The sequence below is a fragment of the Microcaecilia unicolor genome, chromosome 1 (assembly GCF_901765095.1).
Source record: "Microcaecilia unicolor chromosome 1, aMicUni1.1, whole genome shotgun sequence".
Lineage (NCBI taxonomy): Eukaryota > Metazoa > Chordata > Amphibia > Gymnophiona > Siphonopidae > Microcaecilia > Microcaecilia unicolor.
The window spans coordinates 322,978,009-322,998,042 of NC_044031.1; the positions used below are offsets into that span (position 1 = coordinate 322,978,009).

Here is a 20,034-nt window from a genome sequence, read left to right on the forward strand (position 1 = left end):
AAGAACCCCTGCCAGTATTCTTCGGCCAGTCCTCCTGGAGCAGGATATTTTAGTCTCCCTAGACTCTTGACAAGCTTATGTAATTCCTCAGCAAACAAAAGAGAACTCCTGAAGGGAAACTTACCCACCTTTGACTTAGAGGCAGTATTCACCAACCACCCTCAACCACAAGGATATCCTGGCTGCCACACATGACCATAGACTTGGCCAATGTCCTCAGAAGATCATACAGAGCATCACAAAGAAAGGAACATGCCATCTCAAGCTTCACTACCTCCTGATCCACCAAGGCTAAATCATTTGAACCTCTATCCAAGACGTGCTCAGACCATCTAAAATAAGCCCTAGCAACCAGACCACCGCAGATAGCCGCCTGAACCACCAGAACAGAGACACCAAAATTTTGTTTGAGCAAGGCTTCCATCCTGCGGTCCTGAGGGTCTCATATGGCCATCCCACCATTCACCGGCACCGTATTACTCTTAATGACCACAGAAACCACTGTGCTAACCACCGCAGGATGGAGGACCTTCCTGTCCTGTTCTGGGATAGGTTACAAGCGGACCATAAACCTTGCCAACCAAAACAGGGCATTGAGCGAATTCCACTGCGCCTGAATAACATTGCAGATGTCCTGATGCATAGGCAAGGATCGTGCAGACTTACAAATCCCCTTCAGCAACGGATCTACCGCATGCAAGCAGACTTTGGCATCTTCCGAAGATACCTAGCTGATGAGCTCTTGCAGTTCATCTCTATGGAAAACACACACCACTGACAAGTCCTCTCCTGGCAGTAAGTCCTCCATCCAAGTATCCTCCTCAGCCACCTCCAGAACATCCAGAGAATCTTCATCAGCCTCCTTCAACAACTCCTCTGAAAGGGGAGACCCCTTTCCAAAAACTCACCTCCTCAGTCCAGATGCAGACACTTGGGAGGCAGGGAGGAGGAGGAGGAGGAAGGGGGAGAAGACCCACAAGACCTCCCCAGAACCTGCTCAGCAAGAAAAGGAGGCCCCAAGACCCCCCAAATTCAATCTGGAAACCCTTCTGCTGCATGCAAAATGCCTGATGCATCATCAGGATGAATTCTGGTGAGAAATCAGTGGCCAAGGGCTTGTATCCTGGCCTACATTCGAAACCAACATGGGATTTAGACACAGAAATGCCTGTATTGGCAACATCCCTGCAGGACCCCAAGCATGTTCCAGGCCTGGACTCCCCCGCAGTCCCAAGTTGCCCACCGAATGGGAGATATAAAATTTGCAAGCTCCCGTTGCATCCATGGCTACACAAACAAACAGAGCACTTCCTCAGTTTTTCTGAATTCATCACAGCCATCCCAGCCACGAGGCACGAGGAGAAAATTGCACAGGGAACAAGGACCTGCGAGGAATAGGCATATCCCAGGTAGCAAAAGTTCAGAACTCATTTTGCACAATTGTTTTCTTGGGTTGGGGGGTTGTGCAGCAGACCCCAATAGCACTCCAGGTTGGCTATCTACCCCCAGGTAAAGAAGCACATCAGAGGCACACAGAAATCGGTCCCCAAAGGGAATGTGGGGAGAGGTGAGGAGGGACCAGGCATAGTAACATAGTAGATGACGGCAGGAAAAGACCTGCACGGTCCATCCAGTCTGCCCAACAAGATAATTTCACGTGTGCTACTTTTTGTGTATACCTTACCTTGATTTGTATCTGCCATTGTCAGGGCACAGACCGTATAAGTCTGCCCAGCACTGCAATGTAAGTGTTTGACACCCTGGGGCAAGAGAGACCCCGCGGGCCTCAACTCCTGTCCAAGAAAGGGAACTTAAAGATAGTGCCTAATACTAAATCTTTCTTCTTTTTTTTTTAAATGTTGACAAATTCACAGGTCTAACTCCCAATACCTAACCAGGACTGCACAGCCTTGAACATCCACCACCTGCTGGACACTGAGAACAGGCTTCTGGGGACTACACAACAGGGTTATAGCCAGACTCAGAAGTTCTCAGTTTCCACCAGCTGGTCAGCGTGCATAACCCATCTGTGCTGGTCAGGAGGGATGCTATGGAATGAAGAGCTCTCTGACTGAGACTGGGAAAATATTGATTGCTCAGGCAATCTCATAATTACTCCACAAACATGGTCTGAATGGGAGGGTGACAAGGAGGAGGTCATATGATACATCACAGAGAATTTGCAAATAACATTGCATGCATGCGAGGGCCTGTTTTGTGGTCTGATGAGACCAACATTGAATTTGTCATCAGTGAAGATGTGCATACTCTAAAAATCACAACACATAACCTTGCTAACAGCATCCTTACAGTAATACATAGTGGTAGCACCATTATGTTGTTGCGATGCTTTGCTGTAGCATGGACAGGAAAGCTTGTGAAGTCTGAGGAAAAGATGGATAGTGCAAAGCAGAGAGAGATCCTGGAGGAAAACCAGCTTTAATCTGGGACTGGGGAAAGATTTATCTTTCAGCAGGGCACCGAGCCGAAACATGATGTAAAAGCAACATTGGAGCAGCTCAGCAAGAAGAAAGTAAATGTCCTCATCATGTAACTCCATCAAAGTCCTAACCTAAATCCAACAGTTAATGGAAAGCTTGTAGTCCACAGATGATCCCCAGCCAGCTTGGAAGACCAGCCATTCAGACAAGACAAAATGTTTAGAAACTACACTATCCAGCCACCCCCCCCCCCCCTCCTCCACTGCCACACTCCTATCCCTGATGGGCTGGCTGTTAGTGATTCAGGTGTGTATTTCAATTTCTTTATTGAAAATTCTACTGTGGAACCCTACTGACTGAGGCATACAGCTCTCTTAAAGTATGTTGCCAAGTAATACATGTTGGCTTGGAACCGTAGTCCTCTGTTGTTAAAACTGTAAAAATCCATCCTTTTAAACCTGTTAATAATATATTTCACCATTAGATGCTACTATCACAAGAATGGAAACTGCAAGACTTTTTTTAAATTTATTTATTAATAATTTCACATTATTACAAGATACAACTTGTTAAAGAAAACCCGGAATTGAAATATCAAACAGAAGAATTTACAATAATATTTCTCATATCAATAGAACAATATTTTCCTATCTTAGACCACCATAAACTTCTTGCATCATGTGGCTCAAGCTTACTGAGAGCTGAATCAGTGTAGAACTGGGTGACAAATTGTTTCTCTGTTAGCTCTGCAAAAAGAAAAGATAAAGGGACATGAATTCCATCCAGGTGCCAGGGTTACAATCTGTAAGCACCATGGTGATCTAGCACCCAAGATTTGTCATTATGCCATTCAAAACTGCTCACCCTTCTTCTCTCCAGGTCAGAGACAACACACACATACACAGATAACACAGACATATACAAAAACATACAGATGGGTTGGAACTCCACGAGCAACATTCTGCATGCTTTCCCAATTGTTGAATTTACTTGCACTTTCGTAGAAACATAGAAAATGATGGCAAATAAAGACCATATGGCCTATCCAGTCTGCCCATCCATTCCATCTTCCTCTCCCTATGATCCTATGTGCTTGTCTCATAATTTCTCTAATTCAGATACAGTCTTCATCTTCCACACATCATTTCTGTAAAGACGTATTTCCTTACATTACTCCTAAGTCTGTCACATTTCACCTTCATCCTATCCCCCTCATTCCAGAGCTTCCTTTCAATTTAAAGAGTCTTGCCTCCTGTGAATTTATGCTAAGAAGATATTTAGAGGTCTCTCCTGCTCTTCTTCCAAAGAATACATACGCTTTATGATTTTAAAAAAAAACTATTGTCCATTTTAATAGCCACCCTCTGGACCAACTACATCCTGTTTATATCTTTTTGAAGGTGCGGTTTCCAGAACTTTACACAGCACTCTAAGTGGGGTCTCACCAGAGGCATGATCATCTCTTTGCTCTGCTGGCTATTTCTTCCCCTATGCACCCAAGTATCCTTTTAGCTGTTCTCAGTCACCTTTTCTACCTGTTTGACCAACTGAAGACCATCATACAAGTTTAACCACAAGTACCACTCTTCTTTCATGCACAGAAGTACTTCACCCCCTGTACTGCACCTCTCCTTTGGGGTTTTGCAACTCAAGTGTATAACCTTGCATTTTATTAGTTTACATTTTAGCTGCCAAATTCTAGACTATTGTTCAAGCTTCACTAATGCAGCCCCTCTTTCCCTGTTAGTTCTTCCCTTTGCTGCCCCGCCTTCGCTGACTACCTAGCTCCACAATTCCACTTCCTTTTTGTCTACAAATTAAGCTCTGCATATGCGTGTGTATACATTGTAAGGAGTATGGTAAGGAGTCTGGAGAAAGAAAGGGGGTGGGGAGGAACCCCAGCTACCAAAAAGGGAAAGATGACACGGTGGGGGTTCCGATCCTGCCAAAAAGGGACATAAGAGTAGAACACTACCAGTCCCAGAAAGCCCCAGGAGAGCACCTGGGAAGGGGGAGAAATAGGGTGCACCTCCCAGAGGCTCCAAAAGGGGGCCAACCAAAAAGGGAGAAAGCTGAAGCTCTACCCTGGTGGAAAAGGTGGTGGTGGAAAAAAGGGGCGGAGAAAGAACAACCCCAGAACCCGGTTAATGAGGAAAAAGGGAATCAGCTGGAGTGGGGGAGGGAAGAGGAGAAAATGGACTGGGCTCCAGAGGAGAGGAGAGGGGAGGAGAGGAGCCAGAGGCAATGGAACAAGGAGAGCCAGAGGAGGTCCCTGAGGAACCGATGGAGCTGTTGGCTCTGACTCAGTCAGAGCAGGAGGTATAGGGGGCTGTCCGGGTCAAGCGGGAGGAGGTCAGGAGAAAAGGCTGACCAAGAGGGTGGGACCCGGAGGCTTTGAGCCCGCGCAAAGCCTTGCTACTTAGTGATACTGTGTTTGAAAAGCCAGGCTACATTTAGGGCTGTGTTTGGAAAAGCCCTGCTGCAAGTGGAACTGTGTTTAAAAACCTTGCTACTTTGTGATACTGTGTTTGAAAAGCCTGGCTACATTTAGGGCGGTGTTTGTAAAAGCCCTGCTGCAAGTGGAACTGTGTTTAAAGGCCTTGCTACATTTTGAGACTGGGTTTGAAAAGCCAGGCTACATTTAGGGCTGTGTTTGGAAAGGCCCTGCTGCAAGTGGAACTGTGTTTAAAAACCTTGCTACTTTGTGATACTGTGTTTGAAAAGCCAGGCTACATTTAGGGCTGTGTTTGGAAAGGCCCTGCTGCAAGTGGAACTGTGTTTAAAAACCTTGCTACTTTGTGATACTGTGTTTGAAAAGCCTGGCTACATTTAGGGCTGGGTTTGGAAAAGCCCTGCTGCAAGTGGAACTGTGTTTAAAAACCTTGCTACTTTGTGATACTGTGTTTGAAAAGCCTGGCTACATTTAGGGCTGGGTTTGGAAAAGCCCTGCTGCAAGTGGAACTGTGTTTAAAGGCCTTGCTACTTTTTGGGATTGTGTTTGAAAAGCCAGGCTACATTTAGGGCTGTGTTTGGAAAGGCCCTGCTGCAAGTGGAACTGTGTTTAAAAGCCTTGCTACTTTGTGATACTGTATTTGAAAAGCCTGGCTACCTTTAGGGCTGTGTTTGGAAAAGCCCTGCTGCAAGTGGAACTGTGTTTAAAAGCCTTGCTACTTTGTGATACTGTATTTGAAAAGCCTGGCTACCTTTAGGGCTGTGTTTGGAAAAGCCCTGCTGCAAGTGGAACTGTGTTTAAAAGCCTTGCTACTTTGTGATACTGTATTTGAAAAGCCTGGCTACCTTTAGGGCTGTGTTTGGAAAAGCCCTGCTGCAAGTGGAACTGTGTTTAAAAGCCTTGCTGTAAATTGAAAGGTGCTGGAAACAGCCTGTCTCCCCAGGGAGCCGGGGTTTGAGTGGAAAGATCCCTAAGGAAGTGGGACAACAGAGGAAAAGGGCTCTGAGCTGAGGACCAGCAGGTTCTTTTCTACAATATATACACACACACACACCTGTATTGTCTGTGCGAGTTGAACTCTGAGGAGACAGTGATATGAATGGACTGGAATCTAAATATTCTGGAAGCACTTGGTGGTACAGAATCACTACTACAGGCACACTGTGTGGGTTAGAAGCAATGTAATATTATATCTGGGGGGGAATTCTGCATAAAAAAATTATTAGAAAATTCTGCACACAATTTTTAAATTCTGCATTTTCTACAAAATGTTTATGCAGAATTACCCATTATAAGTCCTGGCTGTTCCCCACTCCAAGCTGGATACCAGCCTGACCCTCCCACAGCTCTCTCAACATAGCTTGAAACCCTTTCTACACTTGATCTCCCTTCCTCCCTGACATATTAATCAGCCTCTAGTTTTCTCTGCAGGGCAAAGATTTACCAGCTCCCTCCCCTGATGGCCCTAGTTTTCCATCTTTCCTTACCCTCCAGAACACACTGTTCTGTCCAGTCCTCTCTCCTTACCTCCAGCCACACCCCTCCCCCCACCCAAGCTCTGTTAAGAAATCGGGAGTGACAGCACACATTCCCAGCTTGTTCCATGCACCGCCCATCTGAGTACACATCATCAGTTTGCTCTCTGCCCCACACCAATCACATGACAAGGAGGAAGAAAGCAGCTGCACACCAAGCCATGTTCTTATCCTCTCTCATGTAGAATTCCCCTCCTGTACCAAATTATGCACAGATGTGGTGAGTGACATGGTTCAAACTCCCCCCCCCCCCGCCAACACACACACACACTTGTGTTGTACCACAAACTCCTGAACATATATGCTTTCCTTGTCCTCTTGCCACATGTTAGTATGTACTAATCCTCTACTACCCAGAGTCAGATAGCTCATTTGAACCACAGAGCTATATGGTTCAAAGTAAAAATATAAGAATAGCCATACTGGATCAGATCAATGATCCATCTAAGCCCAGTATCCTGCTTCCAACAGTGGCCAATTCTGGTCATAAGTACCTGAGAGAATACATAGTAACGTGAAGGAGCATAATCGAATGGGGACAACCATCTCTAAGGATGTCCCAGCGAAGGAGCGGGGAAACCGCTATTATTGAAACAAGATGGGCGTCCATCTTTCGTTTCGATAAAACGGTCGGGGTCGCCCAAATCTCAACATTTAGGTCAACCTTAGAGATGGCCGTCCCCGGTTTTCGTCGATAATGGAAACAGAGGACGCCCAACTCAAAAACGACCAAATCCAAGCCATTTCTTGTGGGAGTAGCCAGCATTCGTAGTGCACTGGTCCCTCTGACATGCCAGGACACCAACCGGGTGCATAGCTCCCTTACCTTCGGTGCTGAGCCCCTCAAAACCATACACCACTACCATAAACCTAAGGGGTGAAGGGGGTACCTACATGTGGGTACAGTGGGTTTCGGGTGGGTTTTGAAGGGCTCACATTTTACCAGCATAAGTGTAACAGGTGAGGGGGGGGGGGGCTAGGTCCGCCTGCCTGAAGTGCACTGCACCCACTAAAACTGCTCCAGGGACCTGCATATTGCTGTCATGGAGCTGGGTATGACATTTGAGGCTGGCAAAAAATGTTTTTAAGTTTTTTTTTTTTTTAGGGTGGGAGGGGCTTGGTGACCACTTGGGGAGTAAGGGGAGGTCATCCCCGATTCCCTCTGGTGGTAATCTGGTCAGTTTGGGCACCTTTTTGAGGCTTGATCGTGGAAAAAAAATGGACCAAGTCGACCAAACGCTCGTCAGGGACGCCCTTCTTTTTTCCATTATCAGCTGAGGACGTCCATCTCTTAAGCACGCCCCAGACCTGGCTTCGCTACGCCTACGATACGTCCCCGTGAACTTTGGTCGTCCCCGTGACAGACTGCAGTTGAGGATGCCCAAAATCGGCTTTCGATTATGCCGATTTGGGCGACCCTGAGAGAAGGATGCCCATCTCCCGATTTGTGTCGAAAGATGGGCAGCCTTCTCTTTCGAAAATGCCTAATAGTAACATAGTAAATGACAGCAGATAAAGACCTGTATGGTCCATCCAGTCTGAGCAACAAGATAAACTCATTTTACATCCCACGTAGTAGCAAGATTTATGCTACTGGTCACAGGGACAAGCAGTAGCTTCCCCATGTTTATCTCAATAGTAGAGTGTGGACTTTTCCTCCAGGAACTTGTCCAATTCCTTTTTTAAACCCAGATACAAACGTTGACACAATATCCTCTGGCAATGTTCCAGAGCTTAACTATTTGTCGAGTGAAAAAAATATTTCCTCCTGTTCGTTTTAAAAGTAGTACCATGTAACTTCACTGAGTGTCCCCTAATCTTGTACTTTTTGAAAGAGGAAAAAAAATAAATGGTTTACCCGTTTTACACCACTCAGGATTTTGTAGACCTCTATTATATCCCTCCTCAGCCGTCTCTCTTCCAAGCTGAAAAGTCCTAACCTCTAAAGACTTTCCTCATAACTGCGCCCCAGAGTCGAGGCCTTGAGAGCAAACTTTGTACTACGTTTTCCTTGTATGTGTCAAATAATGCTTGAGGGTAAACAATTTCAATTTATGGACCCTAAACAGCTTAAAGATTTCTTGGAAGCTAGAGTTAAAGTGACAGTTGCATGTCCTCCCATATAGCAGGCTGGAGTTTGAGCACAGAGGTGGCAATTGTGTATTAATTTGTAACTTTGTTAAAAAAATTTGTTTTCCCTTTTCTTGGAATCATCTTTTCTTTAATTGTGGACGGAAAATATTGTTTGTATTGTTTCCTTACGCTTTTTGCGTTAATAAGTTTTTCTTTTGAATTGATGATGGATTGCTAAGTCACATTGGTTTGTGAGTTATTGAAAATATTAATAAAGATTAAATAAAGACTTTCCTCATATGAGAGGAGTTCCATCCTCCTAAACCACTTTGGTTGCCCTTCTCTGAACCTTTTGTAATTCTGCTATATCTTTTAAAAGATACGGTGACCAGAATTGCACACAAAACTCAAGGTGTGGTTGCACCATGGAGTGATACAGAGGCATTACAATATTCTTTGCCTTATTTTCTATCCCTTTCCTAATAATTCCTAACATCCTGTTTGCTTCAGGGCAGAAGAGTTCAGCATATTGTCCACAATGACACCTAGATCTTTTTCTTGGGTGCAGACTCCTAGGGTGGAACCTAGCATCAAATAACTATGATTTGGATTATTCTTCCTAATATGCATCATTTTGCATATATCCACATTAAATCTCATCTGCCATTGGGAAGCCGAATCTTCCAACTTCCTAAGGTCTTCCTGTAATTTTTCACACTCTGCATGCATTTTAATAATTTTTAAAAGTTTTATGCTGTCTGCAAAGTTAATCTGACTCCTGGTAGTAGAGGACAATAATGCAGCTGATCTCTTCCTTTTGCCATGTGCTCAGTGGTGCATGATACAATGTAAGCAGGGGGAGGGAGTTTTGAAACAAGCCATTCAAATCCACTTGTACAGGAAAGGAACTCTGAAAATTTTGTTTTGTGCATAATTTCCCCAGGACAAAAATGTCTCATGAACTCAAACTGCTTTGGTGTTAAACACACCACCACCTCAAGAATAAAAATCAAAAATGAAGAAGTGACAATCTAATAATTAACCCTTTAGTGTCCAATGTTCCCATCAATCTGTTGCCATATGGCTTATTACGGGAACATTGGACACTAAAGGGTTTTAATCAACTAAAAATATCCACAAACACCTTTTTGCTGCTCCTCCAGATACTGGAAATACCTTTTATAGATACATAAACCTGTTTTTCTCTTCCTCAAAGAAATACCATAAGAAGTCACTTGCAACATCCATTCACAATGGCATGCAACTTTCATCTCCCAGGTGATTCTATATCTAGACTAACTTCTCCCTCCAAACACCAATTCTTCACTTCTACTGCCCTGCATTGCCAAGCACAGCAATTATAGGGGCCCTTTTACTAAGCTGCGTAGGCGCCTACGAGTACACAGAGGCATATTTTCAAAGCACTTAGCCTCCCAAAGTTCCATAGAAACCTATGGAACTTTGGAAGGTAAGTGCTTTGAAAATATGCCTCAAAAGCGTGTCAATTTGGAACTACCACCCAGCTACAGCATTTACCACCCAGTTAATATGCGAGACCTTACCGCTAAGTGAATGGGTGGCAGTAAGCAGGGCCGTGCCAACACAGTAAGCGCTGCAGGGGGGCGCCGCGCCGTAGTTGTATTAAAAAAAAAAAAAAAAAAACCTTACTCCTCCGCTCCATCCCCGATTCCCCGGCACTTTAAATTTACCTCGCTCCGCCTCCGACGTCTGCGCAGCGTCAGTGAAAGCGCTGCCTGTCTGACGTCTCTCCACCAGCCTTCCCTTCGCTCGTTCGTTCCCTCTGTCCCGCCCTCAAGGAAATGACGTCAGAAGAAGGCGGGACACAGAGGGAACAAACGAGCGAAGGGAAGGCTGGTGGAGAGACAGACAGGCAGCGCTTTCACTGACACTGCACAGACGTCAGAGGCGGAGAGAGGTAAATTTAAAGCGCCGGGGAATCGGGGCGCGCGCACCAACTGATAGTCTGCAGGGGGGCGCCAACTGATGGTCTGCAGGGGGGCGCCAGAGACCCTAGGCACAGCCCTGGCGGTAAGGTCTCAGACCCAAAATGGACGCGTGCCAATTTTGCCGCATGTCCATTTTCGGCCATAAAAAAAAAATTAAAAGCCTGAAAAATAGATCTGTGTGTGTTCAAAACATGAGCCTACACTAGCGCAGGCCATTTTTCAGGACACCTTAGTAAAAGGATCCCATAATGCAAGCACAGCTATTCCTGCTATTTGAATCCCATATTTAGATGGTGAGGCAGTCCCAATGAAAGATCTGGTCAAAATGAAAATGAAAATTAGCTGAACCTATACTCAGAGACTTGACTTGCAAAACAAACTAATCTAGTCCACACAGGGAATTACAGTAGGGAGTGAAACAGAGTACAGTCTGGGGTGATATAAGACGGTCAAGATCTAGGAAACAGGGAATAGCTGAGCAGAGAGAACTGGTACACCGCTGGTGTCAAAGAAAGCACTCAATGATAATTGTTTTCAGTTTTCTCCTGTTTTACAACAAATGCATTCAAATAAAAGGAGATAAAAATGTCAAACCTTGGAAAGATAAGTAAATAAGAACGCTTAGAGGCTCATTTTCAAAGCACTTAGCCTCCCAAAGTTCCATAGAAACCTATGGAACTTAGCCTCCCAAAGTGCTTTGAAAATATGCCTCTTAGCCTCCCCTTCAGCCATATTCTTTATTTTTTGACTGCCACCCACCACACGTTGCGCTGAGAAATCCAATGTGCTGTCCACATCTAGGAAAAATCCTAGAATCATTTTGAAATCCTCAGCTCAAACAGTCATAAAAGACAACAAAATGTTGGAGATTCAAATTTGATTATTAGTGAGTGGATGTATTGTACTGGTTTATTTGTTTTCTTCTATTATATTGTAAATAGCTTAGACCTTAGTAGATCAAGCAGTATTATATCAAGGGGTATGTTTACTAAGCTGTGCTAGCAGCTGTCCTGGTGCTAATCTGGGCTCTGCCGGCATTGGCATCGGGACAGCTGCTAGTGTGGCTTAGTAAACAGGAGCCCAAGTTTGAATAAAGCATAAAACAAACAAACCTATTGGCAAGACAGTTGGAGTACAGGAGTGGCCTTAGTGGTTTCAGCACTGGTCTCTACATCCAGGAGGTGGCTTCTATTATATTGTAAACAGCCTAGAACTTGGTAGATCAAATAGTATATCAAGTTTGAATACAGCATAAAACAAACAAATTTATTGGCATAACACCTGGAGTGGAGGAGCGGCCTAGTAGTTAAGAGCACTGGTCTTGACATCCAGGGGTGGCTGGTTCAAACCCCACTGCTGCTCCTTGTGCAAGTCACTTAACCTTCCATTGCCTCAAATTTAGGTCCCTGTTTACTATGCCAGCTGTCACTTTAGCAGGCTAATGGGTATCTCTAGTGTTAGCACATGCTAAAAATGCTAGCACACTTTAGTAAACAGGGCCCTTAGATTGTAAGCCTTCCAGAGACAGGGAAATACCCAGTGATACCCGAGTGCAAAACTCACCTTGAGCTCCTACTGAAAAAAAGTTATGAGCAAAATCCAAATAAAAATAAATATGCTACCAAAGTTGCAATAAAAAAGTCAGAAGATAATTTTCAAAGTAAAAATAATAAAATAAAGTTCTTGTAATTAAGCTCTCTGTACACAATTCCCATATTCTGATTCTGGTCCCCAGAATCCGTGGCCAGGACACATTATTGTTTGCTGGCAGGCTACATTTTGCAGCCATACAGCTGTTTCTCCTCTGACCCCCTACTCATTCGTTTACAAAATGATTTTGAATGGAATGGTGAATAAGAGAGATTATAATGTCTCTGTTATCAATAAATGATGTGACCACATCTTGAATTATTTAATTTTTTTTAGGATTTCTTTACTGCCTTTCTGAAAATGTAGTGTGTAACTCCGGTCGCCCTGTGTCTCAAGATACAGTGGAAACAGGAAAGGTTACAGAGAAAGGCAATGCACAGGCAGCTTCTTGTGACTCTGGGCAAGTCACTTAACCCTCCATTGCCCCATGTAAGCCACACTGAGCCTGCCATGAATGGGAAAGCGCGGAGTACAAATGTAACAACAACAAAAAAAAAAAGATAAGATTGGGTGGTTGGGATGGCTCCCCTATGAGTAACAGGCAAACAGATGCGGGCTCTTCAGCCTAGTACAGTTGTTAGTTATATCTTCTGTACCATGACTAGGGGGACACCACGAAATTAACAATCAACACACTAGAGAAAGTAGGGTTTTATTTTTGTTTTGATTTTTACAACGGAGCAATAAAGGTATGGAATGTGTTGTCAAGAGATTGGTAAAGATGTGTCACATAGATGGGATTAAAAGAGATATTCACAAATTCTTACAGGAAAAGTCCATATACAGTTATCCAAACAGACATAAAGCTACACCTCATTCCTCTGAGAGACCTGCAAGAAAGGACTCTTCATTTGGTCTCGATGCACCCTCAGTCTGGCAGCATGCACCGCACATATGAGAGGTTTTAGCACCTTTCCCCACAGTGGCCGGCAATAGCAGCACCCCAACTAGCGCGCCCACCACATCCGCTTCCGGCCACGTAGCTCGGAGCGCCCCGCCGCCGCCGTAGTAGCTTGTCTCCATTAAGAAGTGCAGCTGTGCAGCAGCAGTGTATGCAGAGGCGGGAAGTACCAAGAAAGACCTTTGGAAGTTCTGCACAACCCTTTCGAACCCGTCAGCGGAGCGCGCGCTCTGCGCGTGGGCATATATGTTTGCGAAACGAGGCCGCACCCCTCCGACGCTGAGCTCTAGCGCTTGTAGACTTACCAGGGAGCGAAGAACATGATGAAGTGCGGCGCCTGGACTACGGCGTTCTTGAACATGTCCGCCGTGTAGAGGTGCTTGGCGTGCGGATCCTCCTCTGCCGCCCCGGCTTCGGTCTCCGGCTCGGCCCCACCCCGCACAATTGCAGGCCCATTGCCCAGGAGCAGCGCCTGCAGCAACAGCCATAGACAGGGGACAGAAGAGATACGGGAGATCATGATGACTGTTGCGAGCCGGAGGGAGATGATGGAGAGAGAGAGTAATCCGCACAGCATCGAACGGGGGCGGGGCTGCCTTCTTTTCGCTTTCTCGCGCTGGAGCTACCCTCGTGGGAGGGAGGCGGGGCTCTGGCTCTGCTGCTGAATGGTAATTGGTAAACCAGGCAGTTGTCCTTTAACTCGTGGTACAGCTCGGCAGCCACTCTTTGCTTGAAAAGCCATGTGGTGAATAACTTTTACGGAACGTATATACACAAGCGTGCACGCCGACTCTCTCCGATACATGTTAGTTACACAAGTCTGTTGGGGTTATATAAAATAACAGTTAAGGGGCACCCGATCATCTATAAACAGGGCTGGGCAACTTAGGTCCTCAAGGGCCACAACCCAGTTAGGTGTTCAGGATTTCCTTAATGAATATGCATGAGATCTGTTTGAATACAGCGGAGGCAGTATATGTAATTAGATCTCATGCATATTCATTGGGAAAATTCCAGTAAACCCGACTGGGTTGCTGCCCACCCCTGATCCAGTTGTCCTACCAGAGGGAGGGTCGAGATTGCCCACCCCTGATCTAGTAGGCCTACTGGTAGAGGCAGGTATGCCATGGCTTCTTTCTGTGAATCCATTTGTTTGTTGTCTGACTCGCTAATCAGCTGTTTGACAGTGAGTTTGTCCTCTAATTCAGACATTCTCAACCTAGTCCTTGGGACACACCTAGCCAGGCAGGTTTTCAGAATATCTAAATGAATATGCATGAGATAAATTTGCATGCAGTTTTATCTCATGCATATTCATTGTGAGGATCCTGATTGGATAGGTTTGGCTCGAGGGCTGGGTTGAGAATGTAGCTACTTTTTAAATCTTCTCTAAAAACTCTACTGTGGTCATTTCACCTTATTTCTGGGACTTTTCTCTCACTTCTCTGTCCCCTACGTTACCGAGGGGTCCTTTTACTAAACCGCAGTAAGCATTAATGTGTGCGTATTGCAGGTTATAAAGCACTTATCGTGGGGTGCACTCAGCCGTCCCGTGGTAGTTTTGAGATTGGTGTCCGCTTCCCACGTGTTAAAAAATAGAATTAATATGTTAGTGCTGGGGCATGTATGGGGGGTGGAGAGCAGGCATGTTCTCTGCTAATCATTTAGCGCAGCTACATTGCCACACACTGACTAATTAGTTCGTGGTCAGCGTGTGAGCCCTTACTGCCTACAAAATAGGTGGCAGTAAGGATGCACATGCTAATAGCCACGTGCTAATGGGGAAACTAGCGCATGGCCATTAATAGTAAAAATGGAAAATGGGGCCATTTTACCACTGTGCTAAAAATGGCTTCAGTGTGCAGGAAAGACCCAGAGTGAGGATAGCGCTGTCCACTTTTTAGCGCTGCTTAGTAAAAGGGCCTCTGAATTCTTATCCACACAAGTATTCTGACTGGCATCCTAGGAGCCAACTTTTCAAAATAACTGAGGGTGCTAAATCCAACCAAAATTATTCCTTCATAGACACAGTTAAGGAGTTTGCTCAATAGCTCACTTAGGACACCTGCATTCTTGGTAACTGTTCTTCAGAACTCAGTGACACTGGACTGGCTGTCCTTCTCACTGCAGGTCAAAGACCATTCTCTTTCAAGTGTGCCCCTTCTGATCTCTGTTGCCTACCCAGCGCACTCATGGTTCGCCACTGAACCACTTTAGTGACCGCTCGGACTAGTGGCCCCTGCTATTCACTTATTGTTTCCATCACACCTTGAGCACGAGCCCTTTCAGGCTCTCAGCTGGCCATCTGCAAGTCATCCGCCATGCTGTTCGTCATGTCTGACTCTATTAACTGTTTCCTTAAGGTTTCCACTTCGAGGAACTTCTCCCTAGTTTGAGCCAGGACATGTACACTTTGCCTCAAGTGCCTCGTGGTCATTCTTCTTTTTACTTTCTTGAACTGGTTTAACAACTGAACCCTTGTCTGAGCAGCTTCCTTGATCTGGGTATCCATATACCCCAACTTCCTCAATGTCTCTCTCCTGGAGACTTTCACCTGGCTCAGATGGGTTTTTCTCCAGGCCAGCTGCCCTGCAGTGTCTGCACTTTCATTCAACACTGACACCTTTTCTTGGTGTTCCTGTGTGGCACTGTAACCCTGTCAACTCTGGAGGCAACAGTGCATTCTCTTCCCACAGCCAGATACATACATCTTGGGCTGCTACCTTTCTCGTACAATACTCCTCTTCCCGGAGGCACATCTCCTGTACTTGACTAGAAGTCAACGATCCTGCCTTCCAGCACTCAGACCTTCTCTTCCTCCTCTGCTGGAGATTAGACAGCTGCCCCTGCAGCTGAGAGTACTGCCACCATGACACTGTTGCTGCCACCTCTTGCAGCTGCTTCTGCAGCATCTGCTTTAACCTGATAGCCTGTTGATAGTCCAGTCTGGGAGCTAACGTGGTCCTTCAACTCCTGGACTGCTTGTTGCTGCTGTATTAGCTCTCTATCTGTGGCTTCCAGTAGCATGACTCGCTTTGCTACCTTATTAGTCAGTCCTTTCTGCATTTCTTTGAAGTAGTCAGCTGGGACGCTCCTTTCCAACTGTCCTTTCAGTTCCTGCAACCTGCAAGTAACTTATTCCTTAACACTTGCACAATTGGCTTTCTTCTCCACCAGCATGTCGATGATACGTTAAACTTCTGCTCAGTGTGCTGTTGCACCTAAGAAAGCAAATAGAATGTTAGGTAATGTTAATATATGGCCTAGCTTTGGATCTACCACTGGAATAGTGAGGGCCAAAGCTATGAAGCCTACAATAAATGAAGAAGTACCGACTAGGCCAAATAACAAGTACATGATTTAATATTTCAGAATCTGTAAAAAAACAGGTCTGAACAATGAGTCCTGACACAAACTGGTACAACTGTCACTTTAAATCAGATGAACAAAATGGAGTCTATTAGTTTTGTATAAAAGGCTACAGAGGTTATACAGAGTTCTTAAGATGGTGTGAAAAGTATTGCGACACAGACAGATGTGGAACTGTTATCTCAACTCTTCCCAAAACATGCTGATAAGACTGTGTGGGAAAGTATCATCTCAGAAATTGAGAGCTAGGTATCTCACCATAGACTTCTATGGAGAGATTTGTGTATAAAAGAGGGGACAAATTGCCATAGCTTTGGAATTCTCCCCAACGCTTCTGTCAGACGGCAGGGCTCTGTCCGGTCGTACCCAGAATCTGTCTGCTGAATGTACCTGATTAAAGTCTGATGTCTGCATTTGTACCAATTTGAAGACTTGTCTTTGGGTAAGAAATAAAATGTATCTATCTATTTAAACCAATCTCTGTCTTTATTCTATCTTCTCTTTACCTTACATTTAGCTTACAAGGCACATCACATACACTCAGTCTCTGGAGAAACTTAGACAGTTTTTTTTATTAGGCATTATCTGGGAACATAAATGGCCCAGAGTATACCTAGATCCAGGAAGACAGAAAGCAGTAGTTATGGGAATTAGATTTCGATTACAGCCCCTAATGCAAACCTGGAACAGACCTCCTTGTGATTGGGTGACAATGGAGGTTGGAGAAACCATACAGAACCTGTTATGTGAAATAGGTATCTTTAGTCCCCCGTGTGATCTGGAGTCAGAAAGAGGTCCAAGAGGGGGAAATTAAAACAGTATTATTATGAAAGGAATGCGAAACAAAAATGAGGATGTTATAATGCCTTTGAATCGCTCTGTGGTGCAACCACAAAACGAATATTGTGTTCAATTCTGGTCGCCGCATCTCAAAAAAGATATCGTGGAATTAGAAAAGGTGCAGAGAAGGACGACGAAAATGATAAAGGGGATGGGACGACTTCCCTATGAGGAAAGGCTAAAGCGGCTAGGGCTCTTCAGCTTGGAGAAAAGGCGGCTGAGGGGAGATATTATAGAGGTCTATAAAATAATGAGTGGAGTTAAACGGGTAGATGCAAAGCGTCTGTTTACGCTTTCCAAAAATACTAGGATTAGGGGGCATGCGATGAAGCTACAATGTAGTAAATTTAAAACAAATTGGAGAAAATGTTTCTTCACTCAACATGTAATTAAACTCTGGAATTCGTTGCCGGAGAATGTGATAAAGGCGGTTAGCTTAGCAGAGTTTAAAAAAGGTTTGGACGGCTTCCTAAAGGAAAAGTCCATAGGCCATTATTAAATGGACTTGGGGAAAATCCACTATTTCTGTGATAAGCAGTATAAAATGTTTTATACTTTTTTGGGATCTTGCCAGGTATTTGTGACCTGGATTGGCCACTGTGGGAAACAGGATGCTGGACTTGATGGACCTTTGGTCTTTCCCAGTATGGCAATACTTATGTACTTATGAAATATAGGGGCCCATAGCTTCAGACCTATGCTAATATTATAACAGACAGAGAGGGGCATTTTCAAAAGAAACGTCTAAGTCAGAATTTGGATGTTTTACAAAGATGTCCAAATTCTGAAGTGGAGAGAAGGTCATTTTCGAAAAAGGTGGACATCCATCTTTTGTGTTCGAAAATACCATGGACATCCTTGGATTTGGACGTTTTGCGATTTGGACGTCTTTGATTTTCGGCCATTTTTGGAAAAAAGAGTCCAAGTCTAAAACGTCCAAATTCAAGCCATTTGGACATGGGAGGAGCCAGCATTTTTAGTAGACTGGTCCCCCTGACATGCCAGGACAGCAATCGGGCACCCTAGGGCGCACTGCAGTGGTTCATAAAATGCTCCCAGGTACACAGCTCCCTTACCTTCTGTGCTGAGCCCCCCAAAACCCACTACCCCCAACTGTCACCAATACCATAGCCCTTATGGGTGAAGGGGGCACCTATATGTGGGTACAGTGGGTTTTGGAGGGCTCACAGTTTCCTGCACAAGTGTAACAGATAGTGAGGGTATGGGCCTGGGTTCAGCTGTCTGAAGTGCACTAAACTACTCCAGGGACCTGCATGCTGCTGTCATGGACCTGAATATGACATCTGAGGCTGGCAGGTAACGTTCTTCAACACACTTTTTGGGGGTGGGAGGGGGTTAGTGACCACTGGGGGAGTAAGGGGAGGTCATCCCTGATTCCTTCCAGTGGTCATCTGGTCATTTGGGGCACCTTGTGCCTTATTCATAATAAAAACAGTTCCAGCTCAAAACGTCGAAGTTTTAGTGCTGGACATTTTTGCTTTGTTCCATTATGGTTCAAAGACTTCCAAGTCTTAGGAACGCCCCCAAGTCCCACCTTAAACACGCCTCCGATATGCCCCCTTGAGATTTGGATGTCCTTCCGATGAACTTCTGAGAAAGACGTCCAAAATGCGGTTTCGATTATACCGATTTGGACGTCTCTGTGAGATGGACGTCCAAATTCCGATTTATGTCACTTTTTGATGTCCATCTCTTTTTAAAAATCAGCCCCAGAGTAACACAAACAGGCAGCAGCAATCGAACATTTTAAACATTGATGAAAGTATTTGCAATAACATTAAGCTGCACCAGCCTCTACGAGTCTAAAATGTCTACAGTATCTCCACAATTATTGTTCAGTATTAAAATTAAGTTCAAAACATACCCCACCACCACCAGAAAAAAGGGCCCTTAGGAAATTTAAAAGTAGTCCTGCCATGAAGCTGCTTCCTTCACCCAAAAAGCAGCCAAACAAGAAGAGCTCAATGACATTTTTTTCTTTAAAAAATCATTAACACACAACAACAAAAATGCATGTTAGGACTGGATAAAGGAATTAAAACAAAGTTTAAAGCAAGTATCCTTAATATGTAATACTTAGTAGCAGCCTGAGCCAACACATTTATTTTCTACTGAGCATAAATAAATTTGTGTGAACTTGATTGCTAATAGGAGCAAGTTCCCACAGGCCATCTTTTTCTTTTGATGTAGGCGCAGGAAAAAAAATGTTAAATGCTCCCAGGTTTCAACCTAATTAATGTTTTTTTAAATTGTACTTATAAATAGTAAGTCTGATTGTTAAGCACCTGATTTTCATAACATGATATTTGTTTTGGTGGCCCTTTAGTAGGTGAAAATATCTCTGCATGAATACAAGGAGTCCCTATAACCAGCCCCTCCAAATTACTCTTACAGATGAAACCAATCCTTCCTCTGTGTACATCCGTGTAGTACACATGCTGACGTTTGAAAATATAAGTGAGATCAATTAAAACTGCTTCCAACAATAAAGAACGACAACGTGGATAGAGCAGCTCATAGGTTTGCTTGTTTGTTTTGGGTTAACGGGGATGATGGCTGCGCAGAGGAGAGGGAAAGGAAGTTCTCAATCAAACCTCCTTGCATTGGCAGTTTGGTGCGGCTGCTGGTCCTGCCCCCCCCCCCCCCCCCCCCCCCCTCCAATGTCAGTTTCTGTTCCAGGGCAGAGCCGGCAGCCTGCGCTAAAAGAGAGACCAGTGGTGAGTAAGTTTATCTTCTTGTCGCTGCTGCTGCTCTTCTCAGCAGCAGCAGCAGCTTGGGTGACAAT

General features: G+C 44.8%; 1 protein-coding gene across 1 annotated transcript in view; it reads right to left on the reverse strand.

Moving 5' to 3' along the window:
- The window catches only part of TXNDC5 (thioredoxin domain containing 5), an 88,597-nt gene extending 74,957 nt beyond the window's left edge, over positions 1–13,640 (reverse strand). Inside the window, exon 1 of the mRNA XM_030208958.1 lies at positions 13,325–13,640. Within this exon, the coding sequence (XP_030064818.1) occupies positions 13,325–13,596 (272 nt within the window). The 5' untranslated portion in view covers positions 13,597–13,640. The remainder of the gene's footprint in view (positions 1–13,324) is intronic.
- Between the last annotated feature and the right edge of the window lie 6,394 nt (positions 13,641–20,034).